General features: G+C 46.5%; 1 protein-coding gene across 3 annotated transcripts in view; it reads left to right on the plus strand.

Moving 5' to 3' along the window:
- Positions 1–17,340, plus strand: part of PRKCQ (protein kinase C theta) — a 69,820-nt gene extending 52,480 nt beyond the window's left edge. For all 3 annotated transcript variants that reach the window (XM_006016324.3, XM_025213203.1, XM_025213211.1), the window contains 4 exons: positions 113–251; positions 11,046–11,234; positions 14,092–14,220; positions 15,204–17,340. In XM_006016324.3, coding sequence (XP_006016386.1) covers positions 113–251; positions 11,046–11,234; positions 14,092–14,220; positions 15,204–15,359 — 613 coding nt within the window. In that variant the 3' untranslated portion in view covers positions 15,360–17,340. The remainder of the gene's footprint in view (positions 1–112; positions 252–11,045; positions 11,235–14,091; positions 14,221–15,203) is intronic.
- Positions 17,341–20,403: the final 3,063 nt, after the last annotated feature.

Below are 20,403 nucleotides of genomic sequence, written 5' to 3' on the forward strand. Positions count from 1 at the left end.
TCCCTGGAAACGTTATGAAGGCAGATGCACAGAGAAGTACACTGTTATGTGTTAGTTTATGCAGCTGGAGAACACTTACAAAGGAGAGCTTGACTTGGTTCTGATTTTGCAGAGACCTGAAGCTGGATAATGTTCTCTTGGACAAGGAAGGACACATCAAAATTGCTGACTTCGGGATGTGTAAAGAGAACATGTTTGGAGACTCCAAGACGAGCACTTTTTGTGGAACCCCTGATTATATTGCACCCGAGGTAAGTGTGACTTCAGCCTCCTGACCTCCCCGAGGTTGCTGCGAGTGTCATTTGATCCAACGTTTGCATCGTTTTTAAGGCGATAAAACCATTATTGATCGATTGATGAGTGGTGTGAAAAATACAAACTCCTGTTTACAAACAGCTGCTCGGGTTAGAAATTAGATCTTGGTTTGGTTTGTTCATGCCCTGTGGTTGCCTGTATTTGGTCATTAGTATAGCTGCAGTGTTAATCATGTTTGTAGAAGGCACCGCTTGCGCTCAGCAGGGGGTTAAGTGACAAATGCAATTTATGCTGTGATTAGATGAAACTCGTTTCAAGCAGAAGCAAGAGCAGTTTATAAAGGCCACCAAATCAGGGGACTGAAATGACACCATGTCTGGGAGCGTCACAAAACTCAGAAGACTTGAGATATTTGGCAGAATCCATCCAGCACAACGCTGTCTTCAATAAGAGAAGCATGCACTTATCATCAAAAGTGTGCTGGAAAGTATTTTTAGACTCAGAATGGGCTACAACTTTTGTAAGTGCTTAGTGAAGTGGGGCTTACATCCAGTCATTAGATACCTGGGTGCTAAATACATCTCCGGCCAGTCAGTCCAAACATACATGAATAGCAGCTGTACTTTCACGTACTTTAGTATAAATAACTGGCAGCAGTGGGCCCAAACTAGTCTTCAGCTCCCATTGAGAGAGTAGAGCCAGGTCCCCCAAATGCAGAGGCACTTTGGGCCATGCAGGGAACACAACAGGGCAGAGATGGGAGTAGCTAGAGCTCGCTGCACTTCGCCTGTTCCTTGTTGCCCACAGAGCTGAAGATTCATTAGCCTAAAGCTGCTCTCATTTCTGCCCAGAGACACCAAGGTGGCCGCAAGCTCAGTTCAGTCAAGTATGCTTCCTTTTATTCCTGCCCTTCTTCGGTTTGCATCAGCTCAAGACAGAGCAAAATCTGGCCCATGCAGGCATGTCTCTACCCACGCGGGCCATACCAGGACCGTGAAAACAAGCCCTGTGCATTTACTTCTGCTCTGAATGCACCAGAGGCTCCCCACAAACGTAAAACGGATGCCATTAGAGGAGTGCCAGGTAGGGTCTCATAAGCCCACCCAAGATGGAGAGCCTAGCCAGGTACAGACATTACACATATTGCACATTAAGCTGGCAGTAAGGGCTCTAAAGCTATAACTGCAAAGACATTCACAGCTTTTAAAAAATGGTGGATCATGCTCTGGATTAACCCTGGATGGATGGCTACTAACCTAAAGCGCTTTCTGTAGAGCGCTGTATTGAACGTGTGTGCCAGATCCCATCAAAGGGTAACTTTGAGGGTGATTGCTGCCATCCTAGGTGACATTGCACATGCTGTAGCCTCAGGCAGAGCTTGTTTGGTCTGCCCAAGTACCAGGCCAGAGCCGCCCCCTCGACTGTCACTGGCCCTAGTCAGCCTGTGATTCCAGCCTGGTGCGCAGCCTTGCCAGGGAGGTGGGGAAGGAAGAGAGGGGGTTTTGGTCCCTGCAGCCGGCCCTGCATTGCGCATCAGCCCAGCCAGGGGAGCTGTGGTGGAAAGACTCTGGGGTCTATCCACCTGCAGCAGCCTGGGCCATGCAGCAATGCACTGCTTTTAGTTAGCCAGTTAGCAAGGCTTTTGATACAGGCTCCCACAACATTCTTGCAGGCTAGCTAAGGAAGTACGGGCTGGATGAATAGACTGTAAGGTGGATAGAAAACTGGCTGGAGTGTTGGGCTCAGAGGGTAGTAATCAACAACGCGATGTCTAGGTGGTAGCCGGTATCATGCGGAGTGCCCCAGGGCTTGGTCCTGGGGCCGGTTTTGTTCAATGTCTTCATCAGCAACCTGGAAGATGGCACTGAGTGTACCTTCAGCAAGTTTGCAGGTGACACCAAGCTGGCGGGGGGTAGATACACTGGAGGGTAGGGCTAGGAATCGGAGTGACCTCAACAAATTGGAGAACTGAGCCAAAAGAAATCTCATGAGGGTCAACAAGGACAAGTGCAAAGTCCTGCACTTAGGACAAAACAATGCCATGCACTGATACGGGCTGGGGGCTGACTCACTGGGCAGCAGCTCTGCAGAAAAGGACCTGGGGGTGACAGATGACAATAAGCTGAATATGAGCCAGCAGTGTGCCCTTGTTGCCATGAAGGCTAATGGCATACTGGGCTGCATTGGGGAGAGCGTTGCCAGCAGATCAAGGGAAGTGATTATTCCCTTCTATTCAGCACTGATGAGGACACATCTGGAGTAGTATCTAGTTTTGGGTCCCCCACTACAGAAAGAATGTGGGCAAACTGGAGAGAATCCAGCGGAGGACAATGAACATGGTTCAGGAGCTGGGGGACATGACTTGTGAGGAGAGGCTGAGGGAACTGGGCTGATTTAGTCTGGAGAAGAGAAGACTGATGGGGATTTAATAGCAACCTTCAAGTACCTGAAGGGGGGTTCAAAAGAAAATAGAACAAGACTGCTCTCAGTGGTGGCAGATGACAGAACAAGGAGCAATGGTCCTAAGCTGCAGCAAGGGAAGTTTAGGTTAGGTATTAGCATAGGGGGTGGAAGGCAGGGCCTAACGGGGCTCAGCCCCCACAAATGCAGGGCAGAGGGTAGGGCTGCAAGGCAGCGCAGCCATGGGCTCCAGGTGGCTGCAGCAAAGGTGGGGAGAGGCATGCATGCAGCCAGGATCCCAGCTCGAAGTGTACATCACTGGCTGCCCAGCACGGCAGGCAAGTACCAATCCATTCTGTGAATGGGAAGGAGCTGGGGGGGAGGGAGGGGCAGATCGAGGCCCCCGCTGTGAAGGAGGGAGCAGGGGCAATGGTGAATGAGGCCCAAGCCAGGCTGGGTGGTGGGAACATGGCGGGGCTTCCGCCACTGTGCTTCCCCCACAGACTTACCTGGAGAAGGGGATATTAGGAACAATTTTCCAACTAGGAAGGCAGTAAAGCACTGCAACAGGCCACCCAGAGAAGTTGTGGACTCTCCATCCTTGGAGGTTTTTAAGACCTGGCTCGACAAAACCTTGGCTGGGAGGATGTAGTTGGGGCTGGTCCTGCTTTGAGCAGGGGGTTGGACTAGATGTGACTCGAGGTCTCTTCCAACCCTATGCTTGGCTGGGGTGGGTTCGGGTCGGGCGTACAGGAGCTCCCCGAGCAGCCAGCGTGGGCAGTGTCCAAGCCCCCCCCACCGAAGAGCTGACATCCGTTCCATTCACTTGCACTGTAATGTATAGCGTTCACATTTTCATTTTCAATTAAGTATAGCTATTTCTGACAAGGGTTCTCTCGAGAAAGGAGCAAACTGCTTTAACACACCAAGACACCCAAAGAAAGACAGTTCTTACTGTGGAGGGAGTTTGACTAATTTGGCAGCAAACCAGGGCCAGAAAAAGCATTTCTCAGCTTGGAAGAGAACGCAAGAGAACCTCGATGCATCATGTCTGACACCGCTCTGAAATCCATTTGTTTGCATTTCAAGATTCAATTTCCTGATCTGGGTGTTTTTGTGATGGATATCGGTCCTTACCGATGGCTTCAAAGCCTTTGTTTCTCCCCCAGACTGTATTTCATTGATCTTTCACTGCACTCCACTGGCCGAATCCCTATCTCATTTACACCTGTATAATGGAGGAAGAGGCCTTTTGAAGTCATTGGAAATACTCAGTATGAAAGCTGGTGTAAGAGAGATCACAATTGTGCCCCAAGTGTCTTTTATTCAGCTTCAATTTTCTTTTCTTTCTAAAAAAAAATAAAAAATCTTTTTTTCTGATAACTAAAACTGAGCTCCAGCTTCCAAGAGATAATCCATTATCTGTGACTTTACTTAATGCAAGAGGGAGAGTTTAAAATAGCATTGAGGTTTTATCTCTGCCCCATCATTTATTCTAGAAATTCAACCCATGCATATAAAAACATTTTACTTACAAATTGAAAGTACGGTTACAGTTTATGGATCATTTCTCAAACCATGTGCAGTAGCAGGCGACTTTCTTCCTGCCTTTCAGTGCAGCTGCTTCTCCCTGCTGTTATTATGTGTGTTGTAATAGCATCTAGAGGACAACTGTTCAAATAATGGTTGGTTTTGGTTCTGTGGCCAAACCAAAAAAAACCCCCCCAAAACCCCCAAAACAGTTTCATTTTTGACCAACCTGAAATAAATGTCTTCTGTTTGTTTGTTTCAGTAAAGCAAAAAAGCAGAAAATGCATACTAAGGTGGCACAAAACATTATTTTTTCAATTTAAGGTGATAATGATCCTTTTTACCGTCGTTTAAAATGGAATGAAACTGAAATGTTATTTCAAAAGGAAAAGCTTGAGCATGTCGTTTCAAAGACCTTAGTGTTAAACTTCCTGACCATCCTGCTTTTTTTATTGATTTTTTTAAATTTGGGGGGTTGAAATTAATGGCTGAACTTGACCCCACTTCACAAATGGCTTCATTCCCATCAAAACCGCATTTTTCCATTTCATTTATAATTTGCTAAAATAATTGACCCTGCTGTAGCCTAGCTAAACGCCAGGCCCAATGTTGCTGTTTTGCATGCATTATGCTCTGCGTCCCAAAGGCCTTACAGTCAAAGCAGTCAAGTCAAATTCAGAGGAAGAAGAGCTATACAGGCGTACAGAGAGGAGGTGGCTCACCCCAGATCACATGGTAGAGTCAGGACTAGAAGCCACATCTCCTGACCGCCCATCCAGCAGACTGCAATTTTAGATCACATTGCTTCAGCCGCTAGCAACTACGTTAGCAGCAGTTTGTGTAGCTGCCTTCTGTGTCAGCCATTAATGTCTATGACTGCAAAGGAAGTAACTAGTGGAAAGGATCAGATAATAACCAGCCTCTGCTCTGAAAAGCAAAGGTGGGAAGTATTATCCAGATTATAGTTACCGTTAACTATACAAGGGTATACTTATATAGGTTACCCTTAACTATATAAGGGTGTATAGATTATAGTTACCCTTAACTATAATTACCCTTATACGCGGGGGCTGCTGATAAAAGATGTCATAGATTTCATAAACATTAGGGCTGGAAGGGACCTTGGGAGATCATCCGGTCCAGTCCCCTGCCCAAATGGCAGGAAGTCAGCTGTACTGGCTGAGGAGACTCAAGAAGTGGGTGGAGGGCAGCACAAATTGGCAGCAGGTCTTGAATTTGTGGAATTCTCTACATTTCCCTCCAGTCTATATATCCCATATTTATAGATGGCTGGATCTAATAGTCTAATAAATTATTTCTGATTAGTTTTATTTAAATTTTTGTTTCATTGAAACTTTCGGAACTGGACTGAACCAGATCTCTTGTGGACTTGGAAGGTGTCGGTTCATTGGGATTTATATCCATAGGAAAGTAAAAAGGAGGGTTTCTTATATCCTTTCCTTCCCCGTTGTAGAATGCTGTTCAACACCGTCCTGTTCCTTCTTTACCTTAGTTCATGGTTTTCTCTGCAAGGCAGTTTAATTTTTGACAAATTAAGCATCTTAACAAAAACATATCCATTATAGCAAAATAGCATCCAATACATTTGGTTACCTCAATCATTGTCACTAATATTTTAAGATAAAACTATACTATAGTGTATTTGGATGACTTAATGAAGGTGCTTCCCTTAGAAAGTCTCCTTTCATTATTTAATTTGTTTAATTGTATCTCATTACTGAATTACTTAGACATGTGAATGGCTCCCTTTACTTTGCTGACCAAGCTAGTAATCACATCTGCAAAGGTTCATGCTATGGTCACTCAGAAACAGGCTTGGGGGCCTTCTGGTTAGCCACACTTCTGCAGCTTGGCCTTGGCCCTTTGACAAAGGCCAAAGCTGGCAACAGAAGCCAGTATTAACATGGCAGACAGCTGGCCTGGCCAGGCTCCTCTAGAAAAGCATGTTGGCCCCTGACAGCAATGATACAGTTGGCACAGAAGCCCCAGAGGAGTTCTGGATCACCCCCAATGTTCCTCTTAGGGATTTCGCCTACCGGCTTGACCAGTACATGTTGAACCTAGTCCAGCTCAGCAGTCTGACTCAGGCAAAATTCCCAGAGATGTGTCAGATCCAGATATCAAACTTGGTCTTTGAGTCTTATGTTCTCCCATTTCATTGACCACAATAATAAATATGCCTTAAGGTCTGCAGGATGGAGCCATTACAATCCATCTGAGAAATGCCAGTGAGTCCTCAGGCTCGACTTTGCCACCTTAATGAGTGTTCCCATTCATGGCCATTCTAAGGGTGAAGTTACACATAACACTTAGACCATGGGTGAGCAATTATTGAACCTGAAGGGCTGCTTAATGAGTTTTCTTGAGCTATCGAGGGCCACAAGGGTAGCCCCACCCCTAGACAGGTGCCCCGTCCCCCTGGTCACCATCTTGGGACCAGAAGTCCCTCCCATTAACCCCTGATATTTGCCACTAAAAGTTCCTCTCCTTGCTCTGGAAGTGCTCCTTTTGGAAGGAGTCAGGGATTGCCATCTTGAAACCAAAAAAACAACAAATCATATACTTAAAAAAAAAAACAAAAAAAAAACATCTGCTATAACATTTTAATTTTTTGTAAAAAAAAGGTTTTTGTCTTGATTTGTGTGTGTTTGCGTAGTGTATCTAGAGGTGATTGCATAATTGCTCAAAATACAGCCTTACTCTTGTATATTGGGGGGGAGGGTGAGAGGGTGTATGTGGGGGAGGTGTTTGGGGAATGAGCATGGTGGGGTGTAGGGTACTGGTATGGTGGATGGGTCATGTGAGGAAGGGTGAGTATGGAGGGATATGGGTGTGGGGAATGTGGTGGGCTGAGGGTGTGTGGGAGAGTGTAAGGGTGTGTGTTGGTATGGTGGGGGATGGGGAGGTGGAGTATGTGTGGGGGCTGTGGGAGGGTGTGGGTGTGTTTGGGGGTATGGTGGTGAGTGGGGTATATGAGGGGGGTGTGGTGGGGGGGCCCTTGGAGTCCCCAAAGTATACGAGTCCCTGCACCTGTATGTGGCCCCATAGCGCACAGCTCCCTGTATTCCCACCACAGTCCCTGGCCACAGGTGGTGGCAGCATGCAGGGCCAGCCCCACCCAGTGCCATAACACACAGCTCCTGCCCCAGTCCTTGGCTGCACATAGCGGTAGCATGTAGAGCCAGCCCCACCTGTCCCAATAGCGCTCCCCCCCAGGTCCCCGGCCACATGTGGCAGCAGTGAGTGGGGCCAGCCCCATCCAGCCCCATAGCTCCAGCTCCCATGCTCCCACCCCAATCCCCAGCCACATGTGGTAGCAGCATGCAGAGCCAGCCCTACCGGACCCCATAGCGTACAGCTCCTGCAGCGTGTGGGGCCAGCCCTTCTCAACCCCTCAGTATGGGGCTTCCCATGTTCCTGGCCCCATTTCCCCCAGCGGGAGTCCCTGGCTCCCAACCTGGTGAGGCCATACCCGATTTCCCACTCTCACAGGCTTGGAGGCTGGGAACAGCCTCAGGGGACCAGGCGCAAACTGTGCCAGGTAGAGGCTTCTCATCTCCGGTACCTCTAGCTTGGGGCTGGGGTGGGTCAGGCCAGGCCTGGCGGTTGGGGGTGGTAGCAACCAGAGCTGCACTTTCTGCATGGAGATATTGGTTTGCAGAGGAGTAGTGAGGGCCAGGGCTTACAGAGTGCTCACGGAGAGGCCCTGCAGGCCAGATCTGACTCATGGGCCATATTTTGCCCATCCCTGATTTAGACCATCCTAATAGCACTTAAAGCATGAGCATCTGCACGTTAAAGCTCATTAACTCATCCTAAGAGCCCTGTGCACATCTAAAAGTTATGCCACTTTGAGCAAGGGTTAACTCTGGGCTTTGCTCCCTAGCTTGTGTTAGAGTAACTTCAACCTGCTCCATGGAGATAAAATGAGCAATTTACAGTCCTCCCACATCCCAAGATACATTGCTGCCAGACCCCTCCACCACTACCCCCACCACCTAGAGCAGGGATAGAGCCCAAATATCCTGGCTCCTACCCAATTCCCCTGTTCCCCAGCCCTCTAGATCTGGGACAGAAGTTCAATAGAGCAATTTAATGTAAATCAGTTAAGTCTGATACTACACCCATCCAGGTTTATTTTAAACCAGTTTTGGCCATTCCGAAAGCGGTTTATGTGCACTGAACTTCTGTCATGTTACAGCTTTGAACCAGTTTCAGATCACTTATATCAGTTTATGTGTAATTTCTGTCTCTAGCCCTAGCGCCAGTTCGAGCGGTATAGCCTAGAAGCAGTATTAACCCTTAACATACGATTGCTCACAGCATGCTCTAACTTTACCACCACTTAACGTTCCACAAATCGAATGTGGTCTATGTGTAACGTGTAACTTCAGCCCTGTTTAACCTTCTGATTGACTTACAACAATTGTTGTTCTAGCCAAAGTTGGTGGGGATGGGGCTTTATTTTTAATGCTCAGACTGATCTCAAGGAAAGGATCATTTCATTCTCAGCTACATCCCTGAGTCCATGCAGTTTCCAGCAATGAAAAGCTCAATGAATGCACTATTTATAGTTGAGTGAAATCCCTGTTGTACCGTGCAACTTGGAGCAGCAATTCTCAACCTTTTTTCGTTCCAGGACCCATTTGTAAACATCGATGGCCAGTCCCGACCCAGTGTCCCTCACTCCCGATCCGCTGCCCCCCAGGCCTCAACCCCTCCAGTGTGTGGGGCAGGGGGAGCCCCAAGCAGGCCCTTGCAGACTGGAGCTCTGCCACCCTACAAGAGAAACCCACAGTTTCCCATGTTTAAAAGGAAAATCCATTTTTAAAGTTTGTTCGCAACCCTTCCATATATTCTTGCAACCCACGGGTTGGGAAATGCTTCCAACCCATTAACCCTCAATTAATTGGCTTCCAACCATTAGCCCTCTAAGCCAAGCCATTAGAGGGCTTCCACTACACCAGAGAACAACTTGTAGAAGTATATGTGGAGCTTAGAAAAAGTTTCACTTCCATCCTGCTGCTTCAAACACATCTAAACCATTAAAATGACTTAGCATGTGGTATTTTTTTTACCTCCTTCTTCTTTGGAAATGGAGTCCTGTTTGCGTAAGTATTGTTTGGACCAGAAAGCCTCTGAATCATCATTGCAAACAGGCTATTAGATACACTGTCAGCTGTGAAGCAAAAATACCCTTGGAAGCAGTAAGGAGCAGGTTGAAATGGAGTGACTCAGTGAGGGGTTATGACAGATAGAGGCTACAGGCTGACTTGTACTTTCAGTGGACAGGCAGCTTTCCCATCGGTTGTATATCAATGTAATCAGAGCAACATCAAAACAACAAATGAACTTGCTAAAACCCAGCAGACAATAATAGAGGCTTATGGACACTGTTCACGTCCTTTCATTTTTAAGCTTGAACCTTTTAGCCAATTTGATTTTGATCTCTCGGGATGTTAGATGCTAGCAGCCGGCGCTGAAGATCTGGAATCTCGGTTTTTTTCACAATTCCCAGCATGTCTCACTTGAGACCAGTCTGTCCAGTACCGACACCTTTATATTGCTCATGTTGCAGAAAACTCCCCTCTACTGGGGATATTTTTTAGCAGAGAGGAATCCTCAACCAGCGTGGAGCATCAGGCCTATAATCTAATGGTTTCCTCTCCCGCTTTCGTGTGATTAAAGATCCCGGTAAAGATCCCACTTGCAATTGCACAAAATCCCTATGGGAATTGCAGCAGTCACATCACAGGCGGTGACACTTGTTCCTTCCTTCTTCCCTCCTGCGGTTCCTACTGGCCTTCCAACTTTTATTTATGATGAAAAACAAACCTACAGCATCAGCAGGTGAAGGGATGGAGATAGCAGCATTATCTGACATGCTGTCTGTGAACTCCCTGCAGGAAGTCCACAGAGTATAGCTGGAGGACCACTGTTATGGTTGCCAAATTCATGCAACCCTGATGACTTAAATATGTCCCCAAATGCTAAGCAGTAAACTAGGGTTTTCTTTAAGCAGTGCAGACTTCACAATCCCGGGTTGATTTTTCTTTCTTCCTGTGAATTTTGCAAAAGAATTAAGGGCTGATATGGTTTCAGCTCAGCAGTTCAGAGCCATTTTTATTACTTCTAACACAGTAAACAGCAGGGTTTATAAGGTAACTTTGGCACGTCTTTAACTGCTATCCATGTGAACACCTCTTCTGCAATAAATTTCACTGTAGTGGTATTCTGCTGTTTCAGGAAAGTAAACTTCAGAGTAAAATAAGACTCAGCACTTTCACTGAGCTGTTTTTGTGCCTAGATTTCAAAGGTTAGTAGGGATCTTTTTTTGTAGGTGAGGAAATTGAGGAGCAGAGAGATTTACCCACAATGGCACAGCTGCTTCTGAACCCAAATATTGAGCTATGTCCAGGCTGGATTTGGTGCGGGTTGAGCATAAGGGGCAAGGCCAAGTTGCTTTATGTATCCTTTATGCTCTTGATCCCATTATTGGCCAATAACTAGTTAAGGTTGTCTTGAGAGGGCTCTGATTTACAATTAGTTGTGTACAGCCCAAAAGGATTATTTGGGCAACCTGGGATGGCTGCAACTAAGAGTCATCCTGACCACATTCCTGGCATTGGTAGCTGTGAAGAAGGGTAGTGCAAGAACCATTAAGATGATTGTGTGTCATCCACAGATAGCTTCGGAAAAACCATCAATTAGTGGGAAAACCAGCATTACAGCTGTCCTGAAGCAGTGCAGAACAGTGCAGTGGGACTGATCCTTACATTGAGGTTCAAATATTCAAGTCGCTGCCTTTCTCACTTCTTCCCAATCTCCATCCAAACCAGATTTTGCTCGGGCAGAAATACAACAATTCTGCTGACTGGTGGTCCTTCGGCGTCCTTCTTTACGAGATGTTGATTGGTCAGTCTCCTTTTCACGGCCAAGATGAAGAGGAGCTTTTCCAGTCCATCCGCATGGATAATCCATACTACCCTCGCTGGCTCGACAAGAACGCAAAAGACATTTTAGTAAAGGTAAGAAGGAACTGAACTTCTGGTCTTACAGGATAGGTATCATGACACCAAACTCTTAATGTCTCCCTTGACTTCTGTGTCTTCTAAACGATATGAAGAAAAACATCTTTCGTACTGCGGAGAGAGAGACTGTGTTTGTCTGAGGAACTCAAAATGCAACGGCCTGCTCCAAAGCCGTGTTCCTATCGGGGTATCCAGGTTGTAGCCATATTGGTCTAGAGGCAAAAGCAATCAGGACGTGTGGTACAGGAGATATCTTTTATTAGACCAACTAGATTTTTGCAAAAATATTTTTTTTTGCAAAAATCTAGTTGGTCTAATAAAAGATATATCTCCTCTACCACGAGTCCTGATTGCTGAGGTTTCTATCCACCCTCTCCGGAGTAGTGCTCAGTGCTTCTCACATCCAAGGACTTGGGCCACAGGGCTCTGAAATAATAGGCGGTACCCTTCTGTTGCAGAGGCGTGTTGCCAGAGGGGAGAAACTCTTGGATACACACCTGTCATTCTTGGGCCAGTTTACCCCCACTTTAGCAGGCAACTCAAACCATAAACCATTTCCTGCAAATGGAAACCACTGCTCTGTCAGCCTTTAAGTTGAAAGGCAGGGTGATTTTCTTAAAAACGTATCTGAAGGCAGTTTTCCTGCTGCAAAGTGCCTGTCACATCACACACACAGTGAGATGACAGACAGGATTCATTATCAAAAGTGCCTTGATTGACTGTTGAGTCACGAGTTATTTGCTACTTTGCCCAAAACTACAACACAGGAAGCGTCAAGAGCCTTGGGCTGGATACCCCAGCGGTATAAATGAGCATAATCCTCTGCGGTCAATGATGTGACGTAAGTAGACGCCAGCGGAGTTGTGGCTCTTTAATGCTTATAGCTGGTCTCCTTAACCTGAATGACCTGATGTGGTTGAGATAACAGGAAATGGTCTTTAGTGTGAGCCTGAACTCATCCGTGTGGAGCGATAGTCCCACACCCTCAACACTGTCACCCAACTTCTCCGCTCTCCCCATGTCCCTGGAAAACAGTGAACATCAATAATGAAGAATGAACATGCTTACCCAAGTAGTTCATAGCACCTCAGTAGAAATTACAAAGGCCTGAATAAGTTTCTCTCTGTGCATGAAACACCATCTTTCTGCACAAACAGCTGGAGCCTTTGCAAGACTTACATTCAGTCATGTCAGAAAGGCAACCTTCATTATTGCCAAACACTGAACTTCTGTTTCGGGGGAAGAGACAGTCGACCCAGTTGTTGGCCATTCTCAATACCACCGACTGTGTTTCATTAAATACTCTGTGCTCTTTAGCACCGTTAGTAGAAAACCCATCATTTAGGAAAGGGGAGTCGACTTGCCAAATTACAGGGATATCATCCGTCTCCCTTTCAACACCGGGAAGGGGCTAGGCTGGCTTGCTCAGAACACCAATCATAACCTAGCTCTCATTTCTTTTCAAAAAGAAGTTGTCGGGCTGCGTCCTCCCATCATTTCACCCAGCTGCTACTTACTGATATATATTATTTGTTGAGCAGCAGCCATGTACTTATGTGTTACAGAGCATGCATGTACAAGGCACTGTCCTGCCCAGTGTGCAGAAAGCCTATGTCAGGTTTAAGGCCAAATTTTCAGCATCCACACATGGGGCCAGGTTTCCCACTCTGCCTTTTGTGGAGGCCAATGGGAGAGGGCGGGTGCCATGTGCTTTTAAGCGTCTTACCACCCTACAGCTAGAAGCGTAATGATAAAGTTGTATCGTGGTTTCCAAAAAAAAAAAACACATGGGAACCACTGCCATGGTCAGTGCAGAAATACCGCTTTATCTGAGCTAAAAGAGCCTGGTGTGTTTACAGATGAGTTTGAGAAAGGAAGGAAGCCAGGCCTAGGGCATCACAATAAGAAGGCCAACAAAAGAGAGAAAGGAAGACAGCATGCAATGTGCAGTGACTGATCTCTAAGGAGCCTTGCTGTGTCTTTATCAGACTTAAATTTAAGGCTCTGCATTTTTTTCTCAGCCAAGGAACTCTGCAAAATACAAAACTAAGGGCTCCTACACATGTGCACATGATGCACAGGTGCTTTTAATTAGCGCGGCTCGCTAATTAAAGCACCTGGCACCATGCCGAAAACACGTGTAAGAATGCTGTAAGCTACCTGCCTTCTGAGCAGGCCAGTTGTTCAGTGCTACATTGTCCAACAGTTATGCCTTACGCTTTCTCTCTCCTAACATAGAGAATCCAAAAAATCAAATGGCCACCCAAGCCAACGGGCCCATCAGGTTAGTGTGGTTAGGGGCATGAGTTTCCACAGCTAGTAGCACACAAGGAAGTGACTTAGCAGGCATTACAACTGACCACCTGTGAGTTTGCAGACCACAAATACCCATTTATAGCTGGGTCAGCTAGGATCAGTCCACGGAATAAGTCCACAGCAAGTCTTAAACTCACATGCCTGGTGCTACAGCAAGACACTTAACCACTCTGTCACTGCACCCCAGCACACAAGTAAGCACACATTTGCAAAACAGGCATCTCTGAAAATCAGTACAAAATGATTGTGCACTTTTTTAAGTACATCATTGTCCATTTACTTTTGCCTGTGCCCATTTTGAAGGCACCACTTGGGTGCTGACGCAGAGTTTGGCCTCACCCTGAAAGAAAGTGGGAGCAAAGTTGTTCCAACCTGACATGATGGAATCAGTGCCACTAGCAACAAGATTCAAGTCTGGACTCAGATTTGCTGCCTAACCCTACGTGTGTTAGACAGCACTAGGTCACCCACACAGAAATGTGCCGGGGTACAGTGTTATTATCAGAAGAGTGACGTATTTCTCCCTGTCGACCTCCAGCTTTTTGTGAGAGAACCTGAGAGGAGATTGGGGACGAAGGGGAACATCCGTCAGCATGCTTTCTTCCAGGAGATAAACTGGGAAGCTCTAGAAGACAGAGCGATGGAGCCACCTTTCAAACCCAGAGTGGTAAGGACAAATCTCCTTTGATTCCCCAAACCAGATCCTTCCTTTTGCTCCATTATTCCCAAAGCACAGACACAAAAGCAAGTGCCAGCAGCAGACAAGAGGAGCCTGTATGCAAACCACCTGTGGCATTTAGAGTAGTATTTCCAAGAATACTAGCCAGGCACTCTGGCAAAAATGTTAACAGCTGGGTGTCTAGACCTGTGGACTTTAATCTGATGTCTAATGGTCTTTGATCCATACCTAGGCATGATATTTTAGGTGCCTTCCCCACATTCAGATCTATAGGAGTCTGGCTTCTTAGTCCTTTAAGAATCCAGGCGTTCATTGTACCGATTTCTTGCATGCATTTCCCATTGAGCTGTTCTGCAAACCAGGCCAAACCTTGGACAGAGTTCCTTCAATTTGGAAGCTCAGTTAGGAAAATGAAAGCCCCGTGAAGGCCTTGCATTAGGTGTCCATGTTCAAAAGTCACCCCTAACTTCTGCTGCTCCATGGGATTCTGCTTCTCAGCACCAGTGACAATCTGCCAGCTCTGCTGTGAACTCGGGAGAACTGCGTGCTGTTGATAATAACAACCGCAGCTATAAAGAGCTTTTAAACTTCAGAGTCTTTTGCAAACACTCTTTAAATTGGCACATTTGATTGGCACATTTATGTAATCAGCCTTGTTTTATGGAAGAGGTAACCCTGGCTCTAATATTCCCATGTCATAGAATTTATGGGGTCAGAGCTGCAAAGTCTCCCGTATAATTGGTATGCCTGCACGCCTGGGTATCACAATGATATTCAGGTGATTAGCACCACAGTGTGGGAGAATAAGTTAGGATGGCGATATAGAGGTGACTGATACCATAGCAATAGATACATGGATTACCAAGGTTATATAATTTACCCCATATATCATTAGATTTGATTAGATTCACGGTAAATGCTCCAAAACGCAACAGATGACTTTATTTTTACTCCTTTATTCTTTCTTGAAGAAATCACCCAGTGACTGTAGCAACTTCGACAAGGAATTTCTGAACGAAAAGCCTAGACTGTCGTGTGCCGACAGAGCACTGATTAACAGCATGGACCAAAATATGTTCAGCAACTTCTCATTTGTGAACCCTAAAATGGAGAGGATACTTTCCTGAGGTTTGCTTCACCCAGCACTTTCCTCGTTAAAGGAATTCTGTGAGCTGGTTCGAGCAACACTTTTGTCAACTGAGAACATGACTGATTTGATCAAGAACCAGGAGAGAAAAGCCCACCGGTGACAGCTGAGACAGCATTTGTCGGTGTTCACTTGCTTCTATGACTGTAGCACATGCCAGCCAAATTTCACTAATGACCATGTCTCTTGTGAGCTATCTTGGTCCCTCTCTCTCTCTCTCTCTCTCTCTCTTTTCTCAATATTCATGAATTTGAGGGCATTAGAAAAAGAGTAGGTAGCCGATCCTGCTCCCTTTACTGATGCATGTAGCCAGCAAAATTCCCCATGCAAGGCGAGCACATTTCAGCCCTTGCTGTACTGTTCAAATTTGCCACTTTGGTGCCCAGTCCAGCAGTTCATATTCAGGCAAAACTCTCAGCGAGAGGGTTGTGAGCAGCAGGACTGAGATATCTCAGCAAACTACCGTTTCAACTGGGCTCCTTTGCAGATTCCGCGTGCGCACGTGCAAAGATGTACGCACGCATCCACGCACTTTTGTAATGAGAAAATACCTGCCCACACACTTTGAACCAGAAAATGTGCCCGAGTGCAAACATTAATATTTGTATATACAAAAACAACCCTTTGGGACAGGAAAGCTTTGCAGGGGCAGACTCCAACACTTGTATCCAAATACATCTTAGACTTCAAATCTAAATCTTAAAAACTTCTGTTGTAGCATGTGCCGTGTTCAGTGTAAAATGTGGCCTGTTTCCTCTGGGGTGAGACTTTTCATTTTACAATACAGTCAGGGATAGCAAGGAAATCTTTTCCTTGGAGGTTTTTAAGACCCAGCTACACAAAGCCTTGGCTGGGATGATCTAGTTGGGGGATGTCCCTTGCTTTGAGCAGGAGGTTGGACTAAATGTGACCTCCTGAGATCCCTTCCCTCCCTCATTTTCTATAATAATCTTCCTGAACGGTGATTTACAGATTACAAGATTGAGCCTCTGCTCACTGCACAGTAGTTACTTACTTGAAGGAAAGTGTTCAGTACTTTCAAAAACTGCACCAAATTTATACAGCTGTAAATTATGTCCCTGCTCTTTGATATTCAGCACAGCTCTCAATCCAGGTACAAAACTGCACACCACATCTCAAGATGAGCCTCTACCTTGTACAATACAGCACATTATTGTCTCCCCAGTGGCAACAACAAGTTGCTGACCTATTTTATTCTATTTCTGTGTTTGTCAAAATGTAGCTGGGCAAAAAAAAAAAAGCACATCTTCACGGTAATGAGATTTTAGCGGGAATCCTTTAGAAAAAAAACAAACCCATTTATTCTGTCTTCTAAGATTTGCAAAACCATTTGTCCTATTTAATCACTTGCTGTTCAAGAGATAGAAATGGAAAGTTAGGAAGATCTAATGCCACTAAGTTACTGCTTTTCACTGACAGTCTAATGGAAATATTTAGTCTGGTTATCATGTCAAAGCAGAAACAAGGAGCCACATACTCTGCTATGTGTAGTTCTGTTGACTTTGATGGAGCTACATTCGTTTATGCCAACTGAAGCTCTTGCTCTGTATTTAGCGTTTTGAAGGACAGGGTAATCTTAGTGACTCATTCCATTTGAAATTTAGACTTTCTATACGTGGAACTACTTTCTGGGTATCATTAGTAGTGATTATGGTCCTTGCAATGTGTAAAATAGGTACTCAGATAGCACAGGAATGAACAGCAGCATACAAGTCTGAGATAGAAAAGAAAAGCATCCTGTTGTTAAAAAAAAAAAAATATGCCAGTAATGTTAGTGTAATGGCTCTTGAGAAGTCGTCGTCTGTGCTGTATGAAATGTAGGAGAAATTTGTGCGTACCTTTTTGCAGCTGGTCGTCATGTTTAATTAGGAGTGTTAACATGAATTTTTAAAATGTCAGTGGTGTTTGTACAGTTTAATAAAATGTTGTGTATGACTGGAGAATGTATGTTAATGTGATTAAAAGGAGACAAAGAAAGAGGACTCATTCAAACCCATTCAAACATTATGTGCACTCTGCTGCGTGCTCCCTCGTGGAATTTCAACAAGGAAGCATCCAAGATGTTAAAAACTATTGTAAGGACTAAAGCGCACTTCTGCAGCAGGAGATAGCTACACTTAAGTACCTAGCTCTTTGCCTAGGATTCACAGCCATGAACACGCTCTTGGACTTAAATATCCAGGCCCATTCTTTAATAAACCAAGAAGTCTGTCCTTTCTGATGAAGGACGGCTTGGAGAGGTAAAGACAGTGCCCTTCTCCCTTCCACTTACGGGTTAGGGAAGGGGTCAACAATCCCGGTACACATGCCAGAGCATGGCACACAAAGCACACGTGCATTGGGGTGGATGGCGAGGAAGGAGCTGGAGCTGCGCTACCACAACAAGGATCAAACCTGTTGCAGCTCCCCCCCAGTCTGCCCAGAGATGTGCATGCACCTGCCACCAGCTACAAGCAATGCTGGGGCTCTGCAGATCTCAGTACAGTGACTTGCAGGTGCCCGCTCCATGGTGGGCAGCAGGAGCCTGCCCAGAGCCTGAAAAAGCTGATCCTTGTTGTGGTGGTGCAGCCCCAGCCCTTTTCCCATCATCTGCCCCGAGGCACGCCGCCAGCATTAAGCCAGGCCAGGGCTCCGTGAGTCCCAGTGCAGCTGCTTGCAGCTTCCCGGTTGCCTGCCATTGCCGGCCTGGTGGATGCACACCTGCCATAGCCGGCCTGGGATCCACCTGCCACCGGCAGTGAGCCAGGTTGAGCCTCTGTGGACCTTGGTGCAGCTGCTGGCAGCCCAGGCTCCATGGTGGGTGACCTCAGGCCCCTGCCATTGCCTGTGGCAGGTGGATGAAGACCTTGGGGCAGATGGTGGGGAAGGGGCCTGGGCTGCACTGCCACAACAAGGATCAAGCCCCTCCTAGCTCCCCCGCCACCTACCCCTGTGGAAAAGCTTAAACCCACATCCTGCATATGGATGCTGTGGGCTTCCAGTCTTTCCTAACCTTCAGGGCATGTCCCCCACGTGACTGCTCTAACCACCAGGCTGCAAGGTATTCCAGGACAAGAGGCTCCCATCATCCTTTCTTCTTGAAGCTGTTCTGCTTGACCTCCCATAGGATATGAAATATTTCAACATGCATTGGGGTACAGATTCGAACCCAGGTCTTCCCTCTCTCAGAGGAGTGCCAAAACCACATGGCTTTTGGACAGAAAGGGCACTACAACCATCTTGTCCTCTTGCTTTGCTGTCTTTTTTGTGACATGGCCACCAAATCAGGCCCCAAAGGTGAGAGAGGAGGAAAGGCCAATTTTTTTTTTTTTTCAAACCTGCCAGTGTTTAAACATGAGCTGCAGTGCCATCAGGACTTAAGCCGCTTTGTGTGCCCAGTGCCCAGGTGGCCAAGGGACTTTTGGGGCATGTCAGTGTAAGTGGGAGCTGTATGAATGCCACCGAGTGTTGCCCCTAAGCACCTAGAGAAGCATCCAACCACCTAAGACCTCTTGCGAATCTAGCCCTGATGGCCTTGATTCCCGGTTGTGCGACAGTGGTCCGAGCGAGGTCAGCATCAAGCCAACAGCAGTTAAGAAATAGAAAGGTCTCATAGCCGACCTAGTCCGTTTTTCTGACAATGCAGCCCAAGCCCAGCCATCTGGGCACAAGGAACTTCAGCTCATGTCTGTAGAGCGGAGGCTACAAGATCCCCATAGAGATCCTTAATATCCAACCCAACTACTCCAATGAGACATTTGCTCGGGATGCATCCCCCAAGTGCAGGCTAAGCTTTAAGTATCTATGAACCTTCTCCAGCCGGGTATACCAGGGCATGGGTCCTATGTTTCTCGTTAAGGCAGAACCTAAATGAGTAGCTTCTGTGGTCTGGCAGACAATGAGCGGAAGGTGTTGACCCCTCTGTGGCCAGGGAAATGGTGCTCCGAAATGTCCCCTCAAACAGCCCCAAGGAGCCGAGCTGCAGACCGTCAGAGCGAGTGTACGGGGAACACGTCTGAACCAGTGCCAAGCCGTTCAGCTTGCTGTAATGCTTTCGGCTGAAACCACAAGAAAAGGTGTCTGCCTCATTCGAAGAGAAGTCATCATTTTCAAACGTGAAAAGGCTCCAACAGCGTGAAAACGAATCTTGCAAGAGTGTCAAACGCCGCGGGTCTCACCAGCGTGATGGCCTGAAATTCTGGTATCTTCCCTGCTAGGATGGGGCTGTGGTGTGCCGTGAATGACGTGGTAGGCGACGAGCTCTTTCCTGTGGTAACATCTATAAAGCGATAGGAACTGCTGAGGGCTAAATGTTAAACAGCCGTGCTGCAGCTGACAAACTCAGGCACTCACAGACATTTCCCTTTGGTTTCACTAAAGTAAAACTCTCCAAACCATTGTCAAAATGTCCTCTAGAGAGAGTCGTGCTTTACTGCAAGCGGTTTCATCCAGCTCCTGCAAGGTTTGGCGATTCATTCAGGGTCAAATAGTGCTCTGGATTATACCCTGTGCATAGGCCAAAAAATGACTGCCTAGGGTTCAGGGGTCAATGCAAGTCCTGTTTTTACAGCCTCCATTGGATCACAATGTTGGAATTTGAATGACCAGCAATTCAGCCCAAATACCCTTATTAAATCCGAAGGCCAATAGCAGTTAGTTGCTTTAAATGAATGCTCTGAAACACTAACATGACACTAACTACACATTAGGTAGCAGCGTTACAATACTTATTAATGGCCACCCCGACACAGTAATGACAGCTCCGTGCATTTGATCAGAAAACCTAAAGCTGGGCTAGGGAGAGAGAGTCTAGCTGTCCCCATGTTGGCTGGCTCCGGCAGATCAGCTCACACGAGCAAAGAGCCTCTTCCTCTTGCTCCATTTCTCATGACATGATCCTTTGGTGAGCTACATTTGGAGTCCTGTGTCCAGTTCTGGGCCCCCCATGGCAAAATGGATGTGGATAAATTGAAGAGAGTCCAGCAGAGGACCATGAAAATGGTTGGGGTGGGGGCATATGACTG

Source organism: Alligator sinensis, unplaced genomic scaffold, assembly GCF_000455745.1.
Source record: "Alligator sinensis unplaced genomic scaffold, ASM45574v1 scaffold268_1, whole genome shotgun sequence".
NCBI classification, from domain to species: domain Eukaryota; kingdom Metazoa; phylum Chordata; order Crocodylia; family Alligatoridae; genus Alligator; species Alligator sinensis.